Source organism: Podarcis liolepis (genome assembly GCF_965112155.1).
Source record: "Podarcis liolepis genome assembly, chromosome: 16".
Classification (NCBI taxonomy): domain Eukaryota; kingdom Metazoa; phylum Chordata; class Lepidosauria; order Squamata; family Lacertidae; genus Podarcis; species Podarcis liolepis.
In genome coordinates, this window is record NC_139567.1 from 32,449,566 (window position 1) to 32,468,388 (window position 18,823).

General features: G+C 47.2%; 2 protein-coding genes across 6 annotated transcripts in view; one reads left to right on the forward strand and one right to left on the reverse strand.

Moving 5' to 3' along the window:
• CAMKK1 (calcium/calmodulin dependent protein kinase kinase 1) overlaps window positions 1-9,824 on the forward strand; it is an 85,459-nt gene extending 75,635 nt beyond the window's left edge. For 2 of the 5 annotated variants that reach the window (XR_014519983.1, XR_014519984.1), the window contains exons 16-17: window positions 4,022-6,029; window positions 6,448-9,824. Coding sequence is in view for 2 of the 5 variants with exons in the window: in XM_083479316.1 (XP_083335442.1) it covers window positions 4,022-4,094 (73 nt within the window). In the remaining 3 variants the exon portion in view is untranslated. Of the gene's footprint in view, window positions 1-4,021 lie in introns of all 5 variants that reach the window. The other 3 variants (XM_083479316.1, XM_083479315.1, XR_014519985.1) reach the window with 2 other exon arrangements.
• A 2,084-nt stretch (window positions 9,825-11,908) lies between these two features.
• C1QBP (complement C1q binding protein) lies at window positions 11,909-17,643 on the reverse strand. Its single transcript, XM_083479441.1, has 6 exons — window positions 17,280-17,643; window positions 15,383-15,533; window positions 15,051-15,135; window positions 14,647-14,742; window positions 12,904-13,026; window positions 11,909-12,422 (listed from the first exon to the last, which is right to left on the reverse strand). The coding sequence occupies exons 1-6, from the start codon at window positions 17,524-17,526 to the stop codon at window positions 12,273-12,275; spliced, it is 852 nt and encodes a 283-aa protein (XP_083335567.1). The 5' UTR covers window positions 17,527-17,643; the 3' UTR covers window positions 11,909-12,272.
• Between the last annotated feature and the right edge of the window lie 1,180 nt (window positions 17,644-18,823).

Sequence of the window (18,823 nt, forward strand, 5' to 3'; positions counted from 1 at the left end):
TTCTAGCACTTCATTACAGAGACATACCAAGAGACTTACATGCAACAGCGCAGTGCTGAATTCCTTGCCGCCACACCTCAAGATGGATGTTGAAGCGGCATGCACACTGGCTTTGTCGGTGAGGGGCTAATTGTACATAGGCTACTCACACAAAAAGTGAGCTACGTAAGCTGGCAGTAGTAGCTCAGTTAACCACCCTTGGCTTAGAGGCCTGTTCCCCACGCCCACCCATCTCTCAGAAAAAAGGAGTAGTCGACAGCCCAGCCAGTGTGAGAAGCGTCCCCTCTCCCAACTAACTGAACCAAAAGTAAGGCTTCAAAGCAAAGCAGATGAGCATATATGATCTCATTTGACAGCTCACACCAATTAGTCCCGGGGTTATCTTGACTACCAAGAGGGCCTTTACAGGCCTACCTGGATATTCACACCGTGTACATAGAGTGCTTTAAATGCATTTTGCTGGTTTTGCCTAAATTGACTGTCAGCACAGTCCTTTGCAGGTTTACTCAAGAGAAAGCTCCACGGTATTCAGTAGCTTGCTTCCAGGTGTAGGATTCACCCATTGAGCTCAAAGTAATTTAGGTCCTGGAACCCAGGGATAAGTCTTTCTGAGTCCGTGCGCACTGCAGGGTGCAGAACCTCTGGCCTTCCAGATGGTGGCGCTGTAGTTGTCATCCAGCAAAACCTGGAGGGTGGCAGGCTCTCTGTCCATGGTGGAGTGGTCAACCTTCCAGGTGTTGGGTTGCAACTCCCATCCTTCCTCTCCATGGACCCCGTTGGCTGATGGGAATTGGAGTCCAGAATGTGTTGGGGGGGGGGAAGGCTGTTCTCAGCCAGGGGCTCCGAGCACCAGAAAACCCCATCAAATCATCATGGGCTGTGTGACAAAAGTCCTTGTCTTCCATCCCTCCATATACTTCCTTTGAACTACTTCCAAATCCTCCATAAAGATATCCTCTCCTTGCCTTTTTCCTCACTCTCACCCCACCCATCCCCGTTGATTTTCAAAAAATATTATTTCTGCATATATATATATATATATTTACTTTCTGTCTCAATTCATGCAATCTCATTGCTGGGTTTTCCCCCCGTTTCCTTTGTCTTCGTGGTTTGTCTCCAGGCATGGTTTCCGCTTAAGCCCATCTGTCTATTTGCACCCAGCTTTAAGGTAACTCGGTGTCTTGCGCTGTGACCTTTTCTCCCGTCTCGTAATTTGGTGGTGCCTGTGTGTGTTATTAGAGAGAATCTCTTTCACTGTTCCTAGAAGAGTGGGTATGTTCCACTGTGTCACGCTCAACGTTCAGTCATGAATACAGCCCTCCCCCTTTCTCCTCCTCCCTCTTCCCCTTCTTCCATATTTTCTCTTTCTTTGTTTTCCCCCTTCCTTTATTTTTAAAAACTTCTATTGATTCAGCCTGTGCGTTGTGGGCAGCTCAAGGTTAACAAGAGAGCTGTGGACCAAAACAAGTCCTGGAAATGGAGGCAAACGGAACACTAAGCTGGAGTTTCGCAAGCAGAGAGAACTATATTTGCAGATTGATGCCTCAGGAGAGGTGGAGGGCCGTAGCTCAGTGGGTAGGGCATCTGCTTCTCACACAAAAGGTCCTGGGTTCAATCCCCAATGACATCTCTAGGTAGGGCTGGGAGAGACACTGCCAGTCAGTGCAGGCAGTAATGAGCTAGATGGACCAATTACATATAAGCTTCCTGTGTAGTGCTGAAGGAAAACTTATCCCGCATTTTTCTTCAACAATCCTCCTTCAATTTAATGAGAAGAAGAAGGGGGGGGGAATTTTGATGATGTTCTTGTGGGTGGGGTGCAGGTTTTTGGTCCTGCTTCCTCTGCTTTTGGGGTGTTTGGGAAAGGTTCTTTTCTTCCATACTACAGCTCGGCAGCCTCCCCGGGTGCCCACGCTTCGATCAAAACTCAAGGGAAGGCATCATGCGATTGACTCATCCCTCTTTGGCGCCTTTTTAGGACCAGAAGGGGCAGGCGGTCAGGGAAAGTTCTGAAGGAACATCTCCTGGAAAGAAAGCCACAAACACACACAAACCCTTAGCCACCTCAGAATCAATAAGGCCAGCTCAGAACCCCATGCCGCCCCACTCCAGTGCTAAGGAAATTCAAATTAAATGGCAGAGCACTCCAAACATTGCAGAGCCTTCATCCTGGCATGCCTAAATTTCCCCTCAGCGACTCTGGAGGGAAGAGACTTAAAGAGCCTCCACCATGAACACACGTCTTTCAAGAATCTCCTTCACCAGCCTAAAATTTGGTTTCCTCAGAGGTTGAGTGGTCGAAGAACGGATTCTGTCATCCTTGGATCCATGCACTTTTCAGAATTCCACCAGGAGTCTGGCTTACTAGCATCATCTAAAACAGGCTTCCTCAGCCTCGGCTCTCCAGATGTTTTTGGCCTACAACTCCCATGATCCCTAGCGAGCAGGACAAGCGGTCAGGGATGATGGGAACTGTAGTCTCAAAACATCTGAAGGGCCGAGGTTGAGGAAACCTGACCTAAAAACATAAGGAAAGCCTGCTGAATCAGGCCAGTGGCAGCATCCTGCCCTCACGGTGGCCACCCAGGCAAGCAGGAACCGGGCGCAAGAGCCCTTTCCCCTTCCTGCGGTTTCCAGCAACTAGTATTCAGAAGCATTACTGCCTCTAACTATGGAGGCAGAACATAGCCATTGTGGCTGGGAGCCTCCCCATGCAAAAACAAATGAGCTGCTGCTATACAGGAGAGAGAATTTGTTGCCTTTCTGGATGGCTCTGCAAATCGGAAGCTGCTAGAAGTTACCGGAACCTGTGTCATCCTGAGCTCGGTCATTATCAGTTAATTGGAGCACCGTTTGGCTCTCCCAGGCAGCATTTCTCATTAATTTAGGCAATTAGCTGTACTGTATCACCTGGGAAACACTGTCATTGGGGAGAGAGAACCAATCCCTTTCAGGAAATGGCTTTTTTCATTTTTTAAAAAAAGATCACCTTATGTTATCTGGGGAGAAGGTGGAGGTGGAGAGCTTGGCAAAACAGCTTGGAGACTAAAGTCTTGTGGCCTGAGCCTAATGACAGCATCAGGGAAGGACTCTGGGGCAGATTTCCAGAGACTCACATTCAGAAAAATGAACATGGGACACACACACGCTTCCCAATGAAGTGGGAGTGGCTTACCACATTTCAAAGAAAATAAAGTAATGCTTTGCTAAAGAGTTTGGGGGTATGTAAGATGAGTGTCATGCCAAAACCCCATTCTGCATCCCCACCGCCCTGCCCACCATTCCCCCTCAATTAACAAGAAAAGAAACGGCACTTGGAAGTTATCAGAAGGGAAATAAAATGTTCATGAAATTCTAACAAGCATTTTGTTCCGCTGGCCTCCCTTTTGAACCAGGCAGGGGGGGTCTCTCAGACTGTTCTTCCTTTCATTCTACAAACTAACTCACCAGTGGTCTGTACGCTACAGCTTTCCTGCATGCCCACATTGCCATCACAGGAAGTGCAGGCACCCAGGGAGGCTGCAAGGAGCTGGACAAATCTTTCCTAGAAAGGAAAACGCATAATGTCGAGGTTAGAAAAATGGCAGTGTCTTTTGCAGAGGAATAAAATATTTGAGAAACTGGAGAGCAGATTTCAGCCCAACAGTACATAAGACCGTGAAGTCAAGAATCTTAAATTATCTAACTGTACTCACTGCTTGTGCTTCCGGCTTACATACCACCAGTGATAAAACACCTTCCCAAAGTGGAGAAGTAGGTGAGTGAGTGAGTGAGTGGACCATTGGTCCATCGAACTTAGTAGTGTTTGTACTGACTGGCAGTGGCTTTCCAGGGCTTTCAGCAGGAGATTTTCTCCTAGCCCTACCTGAAGATGGAAACTCAATCTGGGACCATTTTTCTCTGCAAAACAGATGCTCTGTGAATGAGCTACGGTCCTTTCCAATAGGGACTTACCACACACAGCTTTCTTTCTTCTGTAATAGGTGGGGTTTTGTAATGTGTATCTTTTGAACGTGTGCAGAAAGCAAGGGAGCCGAGAAGGGTTGAAGGACCCCGACCTGCCTGACGTATCTGAAGACGAGGCCACATCCTGAAGCCCCAAGCATGTCGCACACTGATCACTTAACTGCTGCTACCGTGACCATCGTATCCAGTGGTGTCGTCCTGCACGCCATGCTGTTTTCATCAACCAAAGTTTGTGACTTGCAAAAAGAGAGAGAAAGAGAGAGAGATTCCTGCTTTGCAGGCGGTTGGACTCGGAAGTCCCTTTGGGTCCCTTCCAACTCTACAATCCTATGATTCTGTAATATCGAAGGGATAAAACGGTGGGAGTCCCAGCTGGTGGGACAAGACATGGCCCCTGAAGAGCTGGCTCTCCGGCTGCCCACATCTGTTTACGTCGTAAGACATTTTGGTGTTGTATACTGGACCATGTGCCTCATATCTTCCAGTTGTGCTTCATGTTGTGATATATGTAGTCAGCGACGTACGGCGATTCGACCGATGAATGTGCACCAAATGTTCTTTGCTAGAGAATGCTTGGTTCAGAACCACCCATGTACATCCCGGCTCCCGGCATTTATTTATTTTTTGTTTCGGAATTTCTTAGTCAGGTTGCCTGCTCAAGCCCAACGTTGTCTGTTACGCAACCTGCTGTAATGGAACAGGTGTGTTCTAAGCTGCCTCCATTAAGCAGCCCTTTTACCTTTCGGAATTTAATTGGCCCAACCTTCTCCCAATATAAAGTAGACCTTGACACCAGGTGAATCACAAAGCTTCAGACAAGTATTTCCCCAAACCAAACTATGCCTTTACTTGCAAGTTTCGAGTCGAGCAGTTTTTGAGAAAATGCTTTAAAAATAATCTAGTTTTATGCTTTGAGTACATACCCACAAAAGCAAATATAAACAGAGATAAACCACATCCAGTTAGACCTATTCTAGACTATCCCTAGCCCAGCAAATACTCATCAGTACAGTGATTTCTAGCCTTCTCGGTTCAACTTCTCAAGACAGGATCCATTGCAGGTTTTCATCCTAGCCCTGTGCTTCAGGTTTCTGCTCTTTTTTTCAATAGAGTTCTTATTTCAGTTCTTTCTTAGTTCCTACCTCTGTGTGTTTCGGCTTTTTTCTCATAATTTCTTCAGCTCTGATCTCTTTTTTAAGCCTATTTTCTTTATCAACTTTACTTATGTACGAAACTTCCCCTCGCAACCTTTTAGGCAGTCAGAAGGGGAATAGAGTCCTGGTTAAGTTTCTGTTTTTCCGTAATTGCCAGGCTGAACCATTGACCCTCTTGTGCAAAAAACCCCCTTCTGCTTTGTATTTTAAACTTTCCTGTGTAAAACATCTTCCTGTGAGCTTTTGACCATCCTGTGCAAAAGAGCATATCTCAGTGACCCGTGTGCTTTAAACAGGTGCCTTTTGGTTTAAAGAATGCATCAGAAACACTCCCATCCGTGCCCACATCCATCATGCTTCAGCTGGTTCTGTAGGAAGCAGCTGGAAAATTGGAAGATGGCCACTTACCTTCATCCATAGCCTTTGGGTTTTGGTAGTAGAGCTTGTCATCTCATGGACTTTCAGAAGAGTCTGGAATTGATTCTGTAGATTCCCTGCCGTGGGATTGGTTAGAATCGGCCCCTTGTGCACTCTACAAAGCCTGGGGTTGGCTAGCATCAAGAAATGTTGATCATGCAGATCAGGGAGAGTAGTTAGTGGCCTGAAGATTGCCAATCAATCTTAGATGCCCAAGAAGGGGACACAATCAGCACAAAGTAAAGCATCCTTAGGATGAAAAGACCATTGCAAACTTTCTTGGATTCCGTCTGAAGTTCATGCAAGCTAAATCCATAATGAGGAATGAAGCTCTGTGCCTGTATGATGATCAGAACAGTGGCTTGTCTATATCCTACATAGGCAAACTCGGCCCTCCAGATGTTTTGGGACTACAACTCCCATGATCCTAGCTAACAGGACCAGAGGTCAGGGATGATGGGAATTGTAGTCCCAAAACATCTGGAGGGCCGAGTTTCCCTATGCCTGTCCTACAGCGACCAGAAGCAGCTTGCTGTGTCTTGCTGTAGGAAGGAAGGAAGAGATTAAAGGAGACAGGTTGCTTGCAAAATAATTTCAATTCGACTTTGCTCAAGGATAATCTCCAAGTCACACCTGATTCTTTCCTTCCTTCCTTCCTTCTGAAGCCACACAAGCCTGTGGCTGCTGAATTTTGACTGCAGTTGGTGCAGGAATTGAGCCTACAAAATCTTTTAAAGCCTATTAATATTTTTTTTGGGGGGGGGGGTTAAGGGTGGAAGGTGCAGGAAATGGGTCAGCCATTAACAGCACCGCTGGCTACCCTAGAATGTGAATCCTTTTATTCCGTTTTGTGTTTTTTTTTTGGGGGGGGAGTAATGATAGCAGGAGCAGTAATCAGACTCACAAAAAGACTGTGCACAAAAATCAACAAAAGGAAAACCAGTGGCTTTACTAGCAGAAGATCGGAAGTTCATCTGTGCTTCAACTAGTGAGAGAGGAGACATTCAATTCAATTCAGTTCAATTCAATTCAATCCAATCTGTACTTGATAGGAGAACCTACTTAATCTACACTGTATCAATATGTCTTATATATAACTGGACCTTGGAGCTTTTTTAAAACAACAAATGGTGTATAAATTTTCTAAGTAAAATATATCTAACTAGGAGCTGTCACCCCTCCTTGCTCTTCTGGTCAATCCCACCAAACCTCCGCCCCTTTTCCATCCCCTTCCACCCACGCCAACCAATTCCAAGGCAAATGTATCAAAATCTCATTCTACAAAGCAATATGCAAACCAAAAACTCAGGCGTCTCTCAAAATTCACACATCTCTGAATTTTGCAAGGCACTTCTCCCGCTAACTCATGTGGTCAAAAATGCACATGGCTAGGTGCAAAGTGTGCCTAGGAATGCATATGTTAGAGAGAACCACATACAGAAATGCACTACTAAAATTGCTTTGCAAGATGTGTATATTGAGAGAAATTGGGACCGAAATGCTCAAGGATTTTCCAACCCTCAGGAAGTTTCTGTTGAAATCTGTTTCTGCCTGTTTCGTTCTAGTCCCATCTTTTCTGGCCCCATCTTTCACATTTGTGGGGAATTGTGGAAGGACCACACTTTTCTTTAAGACTGATGTTCAGATTTATCATTCCCAATATTCAGAGCTGTATTCCGTGTCTCTGGAAATTATAGCCAACCGTTCTTCACCCTCCCCAAATTGGCTCCAGCAAATTCTGTCGTTTTCCAGACTTGCGTCAGTCAGTCAGTCAGTCAGTCAGTCAGTCAGTCATCCATTCCTGATTATTTCCTCACCAAACCATCCATTGCTACCTCGCGAATTATTGCTAATCCTGTTCAAGTAGTTATTAATTTGATGTCTGTAAAGTGTGCTTTATAACCGTAAGTGGGCCAACAGACAATATAATTCCTCTTGCATGGCTGGCGGGTATGAAACTCAACAGGATATTAGATCATATTGAGCATGGATACAGTGTCCGCACTCCATGTTTACAATAGTCCTGTATAATGGGCTAGTTTGATTGCCCCAGTGTTACAGTTTGGTTCCAAAGCTGGCATTTGGCGGCTTGGCTGAGAGTTCCCAGCTGGGATGAGACTTAGTACTAATAATAATTTTATTATTGGTTCCCCACTCTTCTGACTGGGTTGCCCCAGCCACTCTGGGCAGCTTCCAACATATCTAAACACATAAGAAAACACCAAAGCTTTAAAAACTTCCCTATACAAGGTTGACTTCAGATGTCTTCTAAAAAAGTTACTTATCTCCTTGGCATCTGATGGGAGGGCATTCCACAGGGAGGGTGCCACCACCAAGAAGGCCCTCTGCCTGGTTCCCTGTACCAGGGACTTGCAACCTAGGATGGTGCTGACTTCTACCTTCTGCTCTTAATGGTGCCCCTAGATTAATGCAGATTTGTCCCAGTCGCTGAAGCATTGGAGTGGGCTTGGATGTTCCTGCAGGTAGGGCCAGGGAGCTCCTACCAGCCTAGCAGTTTGAAAGCACACCAAAAAAAGTGCAAGTAGATAAATAGGTACCACTCCGGCGGGAAGGTAAACGGCGTTTCCGTGCGCTGCTCTGGTTTCAGTGTTCTGTTGCGCCAGAAGCGGCTTAGTCATGCTGGCCACGTGACCTGGAAAACTGTCTGCGCACGAACGCCGGCTCCCTCTGCCTGTAAAGCAAGATGAGCGCCGCAACCCCCGAGTCATCTGCAACCGGACTTAACTGTCAGGGGTCCTTTACCTTTTAAGACCTTTTGAGGCTCTAACCACTGAAAACATTGTGGTGCCCTCCACCCCCTCAAAAAAACGCTCCCTTGTAATTAAAAATAAAAATTGTACTAAAGTTATTTTTTAATGGCGCAGAACCTACATGTATGCATGCCTAAATTAAGGTAGCCTCATTCTGAATTTTCTGATTGCAAAGGTCTCAAGCAGCTCATCTAAGTTGCACATTGCAAAGGTAGATGAGATAAGTCAATCCTCTCCTGAAATGTTGTTCCCTGAGGGGTTTTTTATTTCCACTTGAGTAAAAGAGCATTCTGCAGAGCAGTAATTGCCAGTTAGAAAAGTGATGGCTGCTTCAATGCTTTTTTTCTTTTTAATGTCAAATTCTTGTTAATTTAATTTATATGCTGCCCTTTATCAAAAGATCCCAGGGCAGTGTACAACATTAAAAACACATTGCAGAACATCAGTGATAAAATCATAATGAAAAGCGTACTGACAGACAGCCTAATAATAAAATACCATCATGATAACAGTCCTCTCCCCCACACTTTCACAAGCCATAGATTATTTAATAGCCATAGGCCCGGCTAAAGAGGAATGTTTTTGCCTGGCACCTAAAGGCATGTAGTGATGGTGCCAAGCGAGCCCCTTTGGGGAGAGCGTTCCACGATCGGGGAGCCACAACAAAAAAGGCCCCGTTCTATGGGATGGGGGACATAGAAAAGGGACTCTGATGAAGAGCGCAGGGTCCGGGTCGGTTCATACGGGTTCAAATTCTCCCCCCTCCCAAATTCTCCCCCCCTTTTTTTCTTTTTGTACTGGTGTGCTAAGCACTTGCTGTGACTTCTGCATTGTCGCCTAGATGACCCTTGACCCCCCAACTCTACCATTCTATGCTTCTGTTGGGTAATCCACCACTGTCTGCAAATGGCATATCCTTTGGCAGTGAATAGAATCACCCCCTACTTGTCCATATCTCTGAGGCTCAGGAGTGACTTAAGCTTTTTAGGATCTGCATGCCATCACACTGCCGCCACCATTACAGGAAATCTGCTATGATCACATCCCTTATTCCAAACGGGTGTACGCTTCTCAGCTAGTTATATTCTTGATGTTGTCATGTGCCTTATTTAATTTTAAGACTCTGTAATAAAGACACACGCCCACACCCCAAAATGTGATGCCGAGAACATATAGAGGATAGCATTTCAATCCACGCTGCCACATCTCTTATTTTCCCTGCTTTGTACCCAAGCCACCGGCCCGTTGTCTGTCAACGTGTATGTGTCTATTGTGAAAACCAACCTGTATTTCTCCCTAGGTGTGTGCATGTCTATGTGTACATGCACAAACCCCAAAACTGAAAGCATGAGTCGTACACAGCGATGGCATTCGAGACCATTGCTGCACTGTAAATATGTACCATGAATATAGAGAGAGCCTATTTAGGGTGGGGCGGGGTTGCATGCTTTTGTACTGTACTCTGGAAAATGGAAGGGCAGGGGGTGGAAATTCCAATAAAAGTCCTTGGAATAAACTTATTGTCTGATGAAATGATTGAAATGGAAGACCACATAGATTCCTTTGGGCATTTCATCGGGGAGTGGTGCACTTTTGAGCCTGTGGAGCTTGAGACTCTTAATCTTAAGAGTCGTAGGTTCTAGCCCTGTGTTGGACAAAAGATTCCTGCATTGGACCGGATGACTTTTGGGGTCCCTCGCCACTCCCAATTCTGTATCACACTTGCGTTGCATGTTCTGGCCTCTTTTTGTAGAAAATAAAGAAGACAGTTGTAGTTAGAGATTTAAGGCTGCGATCTCATGGAGGGCATCCCAGGGACCACAGGATATTTCAGAATCCCCTTCCCGATGTTGCAGATCTGATGTCTGCTCCCTGTGGCCATGGAAACATCCCTAGCCCTACCAAGGTTGGCGCTCTGATGTTGGTAGCTACAAAGAGAAGTATCTGGGGTGGTTTAGGAATGTGCCAGGGCGGGCCTGGAAAAACATTGGGATGAAAAGGAGCCAAAGATCTTCTGGTCTCCTGACATACCCCAAACCGAGGAGAGACTTGGGCCTAAATCTTTCCCTCCTGTTATTTGCAATGGGAAGCAAAGCTATTTTTTAAAAAAGCAATTTAAAAGGTTGGAAACAGAGGGACACACCTGTTCAGCTTTTACCACACTCCCCATAGGCTCTCAGCCTGAAATACCCTTTTCTCCCACTCAGTTTGAAATAGGATGTGCCAAGTTACAAGGCACTCAGAAGCTTTTTTCTATGCAACTTGGCCTGTAAAAAGGGTATTATTTAAAAACACTTTCAGAATTCCCTTGGTGCCCTCTGCTGGCCTAAATATTCAATAGTTTTGTTTATGCATTGGACGGACTCCAACCACATTTGTTTTGTTTTGCTCCGAGGTGTAGCAGTTTAGGGTTGCGGAAGGTCAAAAGACCCGTTACTATTTCTGTGGCAGGGTCTCTGTGTGTCTCCAGCATCCTAGAACCAGCCAAGGGTTGATGCTTCTTGGCCACAAAGAAGAAATCTTTCAACGCTTTGTACTGATTGGAGCCAATCAGAATGAAAGGAGGAGAGTCCATCCCCTGAGGATAGGCTCCTAGGGTCACTCTGCAGAAGGGGCACAGGAAGAACATCGAGGAATTGTTCTGCATGCTTCAAAGCTAGGCATTTAGGAACCCTGAAAACACAAGGCGCCCAGTTTCAAGAATGTGCAAGCTTTGCTGCGTACAATGGAACTTCAGGGGAAACAGTTTAGGTCACTAAGATTATATTGGAGCACTCCAAATCATTTGCCCATGTATGTGTATGGAAAGTAGATCCAGCTGAAAGGCAACATGTGGAAATCAGTTTTCATCACTGCAGTGCATTCCTAAGTAGCATTGTTTAAGATGTTGTATAATCTTAGAAAGGGGCGTAGCTATGAAGATGTAACAATCATGACACTTCTGAATCTGCCACTTACAATAATGTGAATACTCACAACCTGCCATTCACCAAACGGTTTCAGGCTGGAATAAATACAAAATCAATACAGTGGTACCTCAGGTTAAGTACTTAATTCATTCTGGAGGACTGTTCTTAACCTGAAGCACCACTTTAGCTAATGGGGGCCTCCTGCTGGCGCCGCACCACCAGAGCACGATTTCTGTTCTCATCCTGAAGCAAAGTTCTTAACCTGAGGTACTATTTCTGGGTTAGCGGAATCTGTAACCTGATGCGTATGTAACCCGAGGTACTACTGTATGACAAGTTAAAAGAACATGTAACATGAGACTATAGTTAAAACCACAGGTGTAACTAAGCAGAAATGCCCCGTTGATTTTGTGTTGTGCAGTTTAAAGCTTGGTATGTCAACTTACAGTGTTGAAGCATGCTTTTATAATCCCATGAAGCTAACGAAGGCGTTACTAACTAGAGGGTTGTGCCACCTGGTTGGAACTTGTACAGGGGCTGGGTGTTAGCAGTGGCACGACCAAAGTGCCCACCCCCCTAGCCATCCTGTGTATACGCGAACACACACACACAATGTGCCCACCCCACCCTCCAGCTTATCCATCTAAGGTGAGGCCTGGGTGAAAAAGCAACAAACAAGTCAACAACACTGTTCACTCTACACAGACAAAAGCCTTCAACTGGTTTTATTTTGAGATCATTTTCTTTTCCTTCTTCAACTGTTCCAAAAACCCCAACCACACTTCCAAGGGCGAGAGGAGGCTACGGGGTTTTACAAAAACTTCAAAGTGGATCTGCGTGACGCCGGTCAGGTCGTGAACAAGACCGCTGCAGGGTTCTGAAACAGTGACATCTCCTCCTTCCAAGTTTAACACACACTCCATCTGAAGCTCCCAGTTCTCGCTCTCGTTCCACAGCGTTTGGAAACCAAGTCCGGCCTTCAGTGGGGGGAAAAAAGCAGAGGAATTTGAGGGGACCCCCCCCCCGAATATACAGGCCCTGACACTCTTCTCAGCCTACTGGCATTTGACAAAGAGTTTAAGGTCTTCGAGGAATCGAATGTATTCCCGGTGCTCCAGCGCTGTGCTGAGGTCAACAAGCTCATCCGCAAATGTGTTGTCGACCCCTCGGTCAGCCATGAAGTCCATCAGGTGGTCGTACAGAGCCTAGGAATATAATGGGATTTGGGGGGGCAGGAAGAGAGAAAGTGAGTGTCACAAAAACACAATAGCCGTTACACTCCTTTCTGCTAGGTAAACCTGGGTTCGCCACAAACATGTACTTGGGAGCTCTGTGTAGCTCCCAACCAAGTGCACCTGTGTGATTCAGGAGCTTTTCACATGTTTCTGGAAAATCCACATGATTCAGTGTTGCGCTCTTGCACAGGACATAATGCATCTTTCTAACACGATAGCCAAGAGGCATCAAGGAAGACATGTGGATGTCCTTTCATAGATGCACACAAGGGTCCTTTGCAGTGCACAAGCCTTCCTTATATGCTCATATTAGCAGGTTTGCTAGTTTCGCTTATCCTCTAGGCAAGCTTGCAGCCAGACTAAAGTGCATTTCCGTAAAACCGAAAATACAGTCGGGCAAAATAAGTGCGCCACCCAAGCGCATGTACCCTAGTTATACAGCTGCTCCTACCCAATCGAGAGAGTCCGTGTTGAGGGTGTAATTATTGTCTCTCCATTCTGAGTCTCCGGTGGGCTGGAAGCTGACCTCTCGGATAGAGAAGATGTCGCTGTCTTCTTCTTCGCCAGGAGCAACCTGATTCATTTTTTAAAGGGGGTGGTTAGAAACAGCCCAGTTGGCAGGAATGAAAAATAAAGTGGTGGGTGGGTGGCTTTAAGATAGTTCTGTATTAAGCTTTTTTTGGGGGGGGGTTATGCTGGTAGATGCAGAGCAGCTAAACAAGGTCCAATCGTGGGATGCTAAGCCACACTCCCCCCCCCAAGAAAACCCTTCCCTCCAACCTGTGGGCCTGGCAGAAACTCCCTTGCTGCTCCCCCAAAGCGCATGACATGGGGCTTCTCTTCCATGCCATATGACAGTTCTCCCCACGTACCTGATCCAGATTTCACTGAGACTGCTATCCCCCAATAGCTAGGGGGTTTTCTATTCATTTATTTAATAAAATTTATACGCCACTTCGATTGTAAAAAAACAACCTCAAAGCAGTTCACAAAAAAGATAAAACAATAAAATTATCAGTAAGAGAAATGGAACAATAATTTGAGGCTTTCCAAATGTTAAGGTAGCAATAGACCAAAAGCAGATTAAAACTGGGGTCAACTTTCTAAACATCTCCCTAAACAAAAATGCCTTTTAAAACCCCCTTTTAAAATGTGAGAGTTATTGGGTTGCTGCTGATTATGCTGATTGGGTTTGATTTTGATTATGTATTTTGTGGTTTTATATTTTGATTTTATTCTGTGAACCACCCTGAGACCTGTGGGTATAGGGCAGTATATACAATCAATCAATCAATCAATCATGTATTTATCAGGCACCAGAAAGAGCACAGTGAAGGCGCCTGCCTGATGTCAATAGGCAGGGAGTTCCAAAGTGTGGGTGCTGACACATTAAGAGATGGATTTCTTACAAATGCAGAACAGGTATTGCGTGGTACCCGAGGCGGGCTTCCTATCCCTGCAGTAAATACATTTTCTCAGCCTGGGGCCTTCCAGATGTTCTGGACCCCAACTTGGATCCACCTGAGCCAGCATGGCCAATGGTCAGGGATGATGTAGAGTTGGGATATAGAAAACATCTGGATGGCAGGCAGGCTGATGAAGAAAGCTGGTTTACTGTACTGTAGGGGTAGAGAAGCTTCTTCCAGAGTAAGGGCCACATTCCCTTCTGGGCAATCTTCTGAGGGCCACATGGCATGGTGGGCGGGGCCAGGAGCGAATGTGGGCGGAGCAACACATGTAAATATTAATTTTCTCAAGTGGGTTAGTTTATAAACTCGCACACCACTTTCTATCCTCCCTCCAGGCTAGCAAGAGGTGGGATCAGAGTTCAAGGAGCCAGTGTGGTGTACTGGTTAGCGTCTCAGACTAGAACCTGGGTTCAAATCCCCACTCGGCCATGAAGCTCACTGGGTGACCTTGGGCCCGTGGCTCTCAGCCTAACCTCCCTCACAGGGTTGTTCTGATGATTAAATGAGGAGGGGTGAACCATGTACACCCCCTTGAGCTCCTTGCGAGAAAAAGATGGGATTTAAATGCAATAAATAATAATATTCCAGCCAGGCCTAAAACACCTGAGGGGGACATGAAGCAGGGGCCAGGGAATAGCATGGCCTTGGGAAAGGCCCCCAAGGGCCAGAAAAGGGGGCTCAAGGGCCACATGGCCCCACACTTTCATTTCGAAAACAACACCCACCTCGTCCTCAGGATAGTGGCAATCCAGGACAAGCGTCTGCTTGGTGTCGTCTTTGGTGACTTCTACAACGAAGTTTGGGGTCGACGTGAGCTCAGGCTAGAGAAGAGAAACAAACATCTGTGTGGGCCTCGGAAATAACAGTGGCCAAAGTGCTAGCAAGAGCAAGAAGGGAGGTCATGGCTGCTGCTACTCTGGACACGACCCACCAAATAGTGGGATAGGAGAGCTGGGGGGAAAATTCACACATGGCAACCAACACGTCCCTTTGGTTTCAGATAGTAAGTGGGCAGACGCCCTGGGCACATATTTTCACAGCCCTCTAGCAGCTATGGTGGCTCATTTACCAGAAACGATTTAGCGTTAACTCTGGTGCCTCCCTTGGAAAAGGATTCTTCCTCGCTTACCTCTTGCTCATCCGGCTTCTGCCCTTCCTGAGCCTCGTCGAAGCTCGGTGGGATGCTGTTGTTAATGTTGAACGAAACGGTGACCCTGCAAGACAGTAGACCCGAAATCAGCAAGCAGAGATCAAGACAGAGCAGCCTAGTGTTCTACTCCACATGCTGGGAAGCTTTGGGTCTCCAGTTGCCGCTGAACTACAACTCCCATCAGCCCCAGCAATTGTGGCCAAGGATGATGGGACTTGCAGCTCAGCTTCTGGGGTATTCCAGAGGCATAACTGTACCCCACCCCCAGCTGTCCTTTTTAGGCCCTCTGTGAAAATTCCTTGCACGCTTACGTTTCACCAGCTACCTTCCGCACTAGCTTGGCCTCTGTGCCGTGTACGTCCAGCTCCCACCCTCCGGACATCTTGGGGAGGGACTTGTGCTTCTGGATTTTCTTCTCTTCTTTGATTTCATCCGTGAGGAACTCTGCAAAAGCTTTGTCACCTGCAGGTTGGGGGGGGGGATAACAGCCATTAAGAAAGGAATTTGCAGTGCTGTTTAATAATTTTGGCAGCGCCATCGGATCTGCGCTCCAAAGAGCTTGAAGTATAACATTTTGACAGCGGGCATGAATGCTGGCAAATGATAGTCCATCTTCTAAAACTGTTAAGGAGCGATTTGGAGGAAATGTTATTATCATTATTAAATGCTGTCACCATCATCACCAACATCATTATTATTTCTCGCACATCCAATAAGTAGATACTATTAAGCTGACTAGGGACGTGGGTGGCGCTGTGGGTTAAACCACAGAGCCTCTTGGGCTTGCCGATCAGAAGGTCGGTGGTTCGAATCCCTGCGATGGGGTGAGCTCCCGTTGCTCAGTCCCTTCTCCTGCCAACCCAGCAGTTCGAAAGCACGTCAATGTGTAAGTAGATAAATAGGTACCACTCCGGCGGGAAGGTAAACGGCGTTTCCGTGCGCTGCTCTGGTTCGCCGGAAGCGGCTCAGTCATGCTGGCCACATGACCCGGAAGCTGTATGCTGGCTCCCTCGGCCAATAAAGTGAGATGTGCGCCGCAACCCCAGAGTTGGTCACGACTGGACCTAATGGTGAGGGGTCCCTTTACCTCTACCTTTATTAAGCTGACTGTATATGCACAAACTATTTGAATCTTTGAGTTTACATGTTTACAAGTACCCAACAGCACTTATTATGCAAAGAAAACTTCCAAGCTAAAAAAACAAAAACTTTACTGTTTTTGTACAACCCTACAAACCTGCTAAGCATTTACTCAAATCCCCATTTTTCAACTGGACTTATTTCCATGAATATTGGGTTGCACCCAACACAATCAGAGCAATCTCATTGAAATCAAAGGCCATGACTAATAGTGGGTCTACTCTGAGGAAGCCTGACATGGGATCCATCTAAGCCATGACTGTAGGTGCTTTTAAGAACTATTACTAGAGATGCAGTGAGGCCCAAGTCCTCTGCATGTTTACCCGGGAGTAAGTCCCCCTGAACTAAACGAGGCTTACCTTTTGAGTAAGCATTTATGGAATTGAACTGCCAGATTTTCTTTTGGAGCTAGGAAACACGTGCTCCTTCCCTTCCTGCCTGACCCTGTTCAGGCCTCTGCCCTCAAACATCTTCCCAGCTCCTGATCCTTTTATCAAATTAGGTAATTTAAAGGCTTGCAGAGAGCCAATGGTTAGTGTGGGATTGGGAAGACCCCAGGGCTCCGCCATGCAACTCAAGGGTGTGACCTTGGGGCCAGTTACTGCCTCTCAGTCTAATCTCCTTGGGGTGTTGTGGGGAATAAATGCGGAGGGAGAAAACCACAGACCTTGAGCTCCTGGGAGAAAAAATGTGGGATGGAAATTCAGTAACCGCTCAATCCCGCTTGGGGGTGGATTAGGAAGAACTCATATCCGTAATTATTACTATTTTTTTCCCAAAGCATGCCTCCCCCTGGGCGTAAGCTCCTCTTGGATGGCAGGCACACGTTTACTCGCGAGCAACCCGATGCCGAGGGGGATTCCTCGAGAGCAAGCGCGCCTTGGCTCGCAGCCCAGCCCCCAAGCACTTTTCCCTGGACAAAAGCTCGCTAGGAGGAGGATCGCGGCCGTCTTTTTCCTCGGACCCGATCCCTAGCGGGGCTTCCTCGCGAGTAAGCGCCGCCCGGAGCCCTGCGTTCCTTGCGAGCGACCTTCTTCCCCCTTCCCCTGCCCTCCGCGCGTAGCTCACCATCGGTGTGGAGGCCGCCGCAGGCGCAGGAGACGGAAGGCGAGCCTGGCCGGAGGAGGAGGCGGCTGGGGCCTTGGCCGGCGCCGCGCAGCACCCACAGCGAGCGGGTGAAGGGCCGGGAGACGGCGAAGGCCGGGCCGGGAGGCGCCGCCGAGCTGGGCTGCAAGGAGAGCAGCGGCCGGGGCTGGATCGGGCGGCGCGCCACGGCGGAGAGGGCGGCGGAGCGCAGGGCGCGAGCGAGCAGCATGGTGGCTGGGGATCGAGGGAGGCGGACACACGTGGGGAGAGACGGGCCGGAAGGGAAGGAAGGGCCAGGCGGGGGGAAATCCTGACCCGCCTCTTTCCCTCCCGCCTGCTCTGCTTAAAGGCACCGCGGCGCGCAAGGCAACGTCTCCAAGCGAGCTCTCCAAAGCGCGCGGGCCTCTCTGAGCGGTGAGCGCTTTGCGCATTGAAAAATGAGAGAGGAGAACCTTCTCGCTAGTGCCAGATACCCAGATAGGCAGGGAAGGCGCCGTCCTAAGGGCCCTGCAACAACGGCTCAAAATAATATAGATTTGATGCCGAAATCAGGGCCGCATTTAGGTTTGATGAGGCCCTAAGCTACTGAGGGTAATGGGGCCCTTTATATGTCCAGCTGTCCTTTGTCAGCAACAAATTGTCGCTGGTTTTTTGTGTTGAATATATGCTCTATGGTAATTTATGGACCTAAAAGGTATCTAAAGCCATTTGCACATAACAAAATGTGTATTTTATCAAAGTAATTGTTGAACTGAAATACAATTAAGAAGAAGTATATTAATAGTGAAATACAATTAAGAAAAAGTATATTTGGGGGGCCAAGACAGTGGGGCCCTAAGCTATAGTCTGTTTAGCTTATATGTAAATCTGGTGCTGCTCGAAATATAATTACAATCGAGGATTAGGAAATGATCTGTGAGATTTCAACTGCCATGGGGCCTCCATAGGGCACTGCCCCTAGCGCAGCATCCTGCTCTCTCAGCGGCCAGCCAGATAGATAAATGCCTGTGGGAAACTGTGAGCAGAGCCTTCTCCTCTCCTGTGCTTTTCAGCAACTGGCACTCAGAAGCTTTGCTGCCTCCGTCTGCAGAGGTAGAGGATGGCCATCATGGCAGGCCAGTAGCCATCAACAGCCTTGTCCTCCATGAATTTGCCTGGCCTTATTTTACAGCCATCCAAGTTGGTGGCCATCGCTGCCTCCTGTGGGAGGGAGTTCCGTAGTTTACGCACTGTGTGAGGAAGTCCTTGTTGTTACCTGTCCTGAATCCTCCAGCGTGCGGCTTCCTTGAATGCCCACAAGTTCCAGTGACATGGGAAAGGGAGACAAACTTCCCTCTGTCCACTTTCTCCATGCCATGAAGCTTTATAAACTTGCCTTTTCTCGGTCTTGCCTTTTCTCTAAACTATAAAGTCCCAATCATTGCTACCTTTCCTCGTGGGGAGTCACTCCATCCTTTCATAATTTTGGTTGCCCTTTTCTGAACCTTTTCCAACTCTCCAATGGACTTTTAGAGTCAAGGTGACCA

Bases quoted from the DNA above. Each gene is read 5' to 3' on its own strand.
- C1QBP (XM_083479441.1), bottom strand. From the start codon at position 17,526: ATGCTGCTCGCTCGCGCCCTGCGCTCCGCCGCCCTCTCCGCCGTGGCG. The intron at 13,027-14,646 runs GTGGGTGTTGTT...AAAATGAATCAG, and splicing joins GCCACTATCCTGAGGACGAG to GTTGCTCCTGGCGAAGAAGA. The intron at 12,423-12,903 runs GTAGGAGCAGCT...TTATATTCCTAG, and splicing joins ACACGGACTCTCTCGATTGG to GCTCTGTACGACCACCTGAT.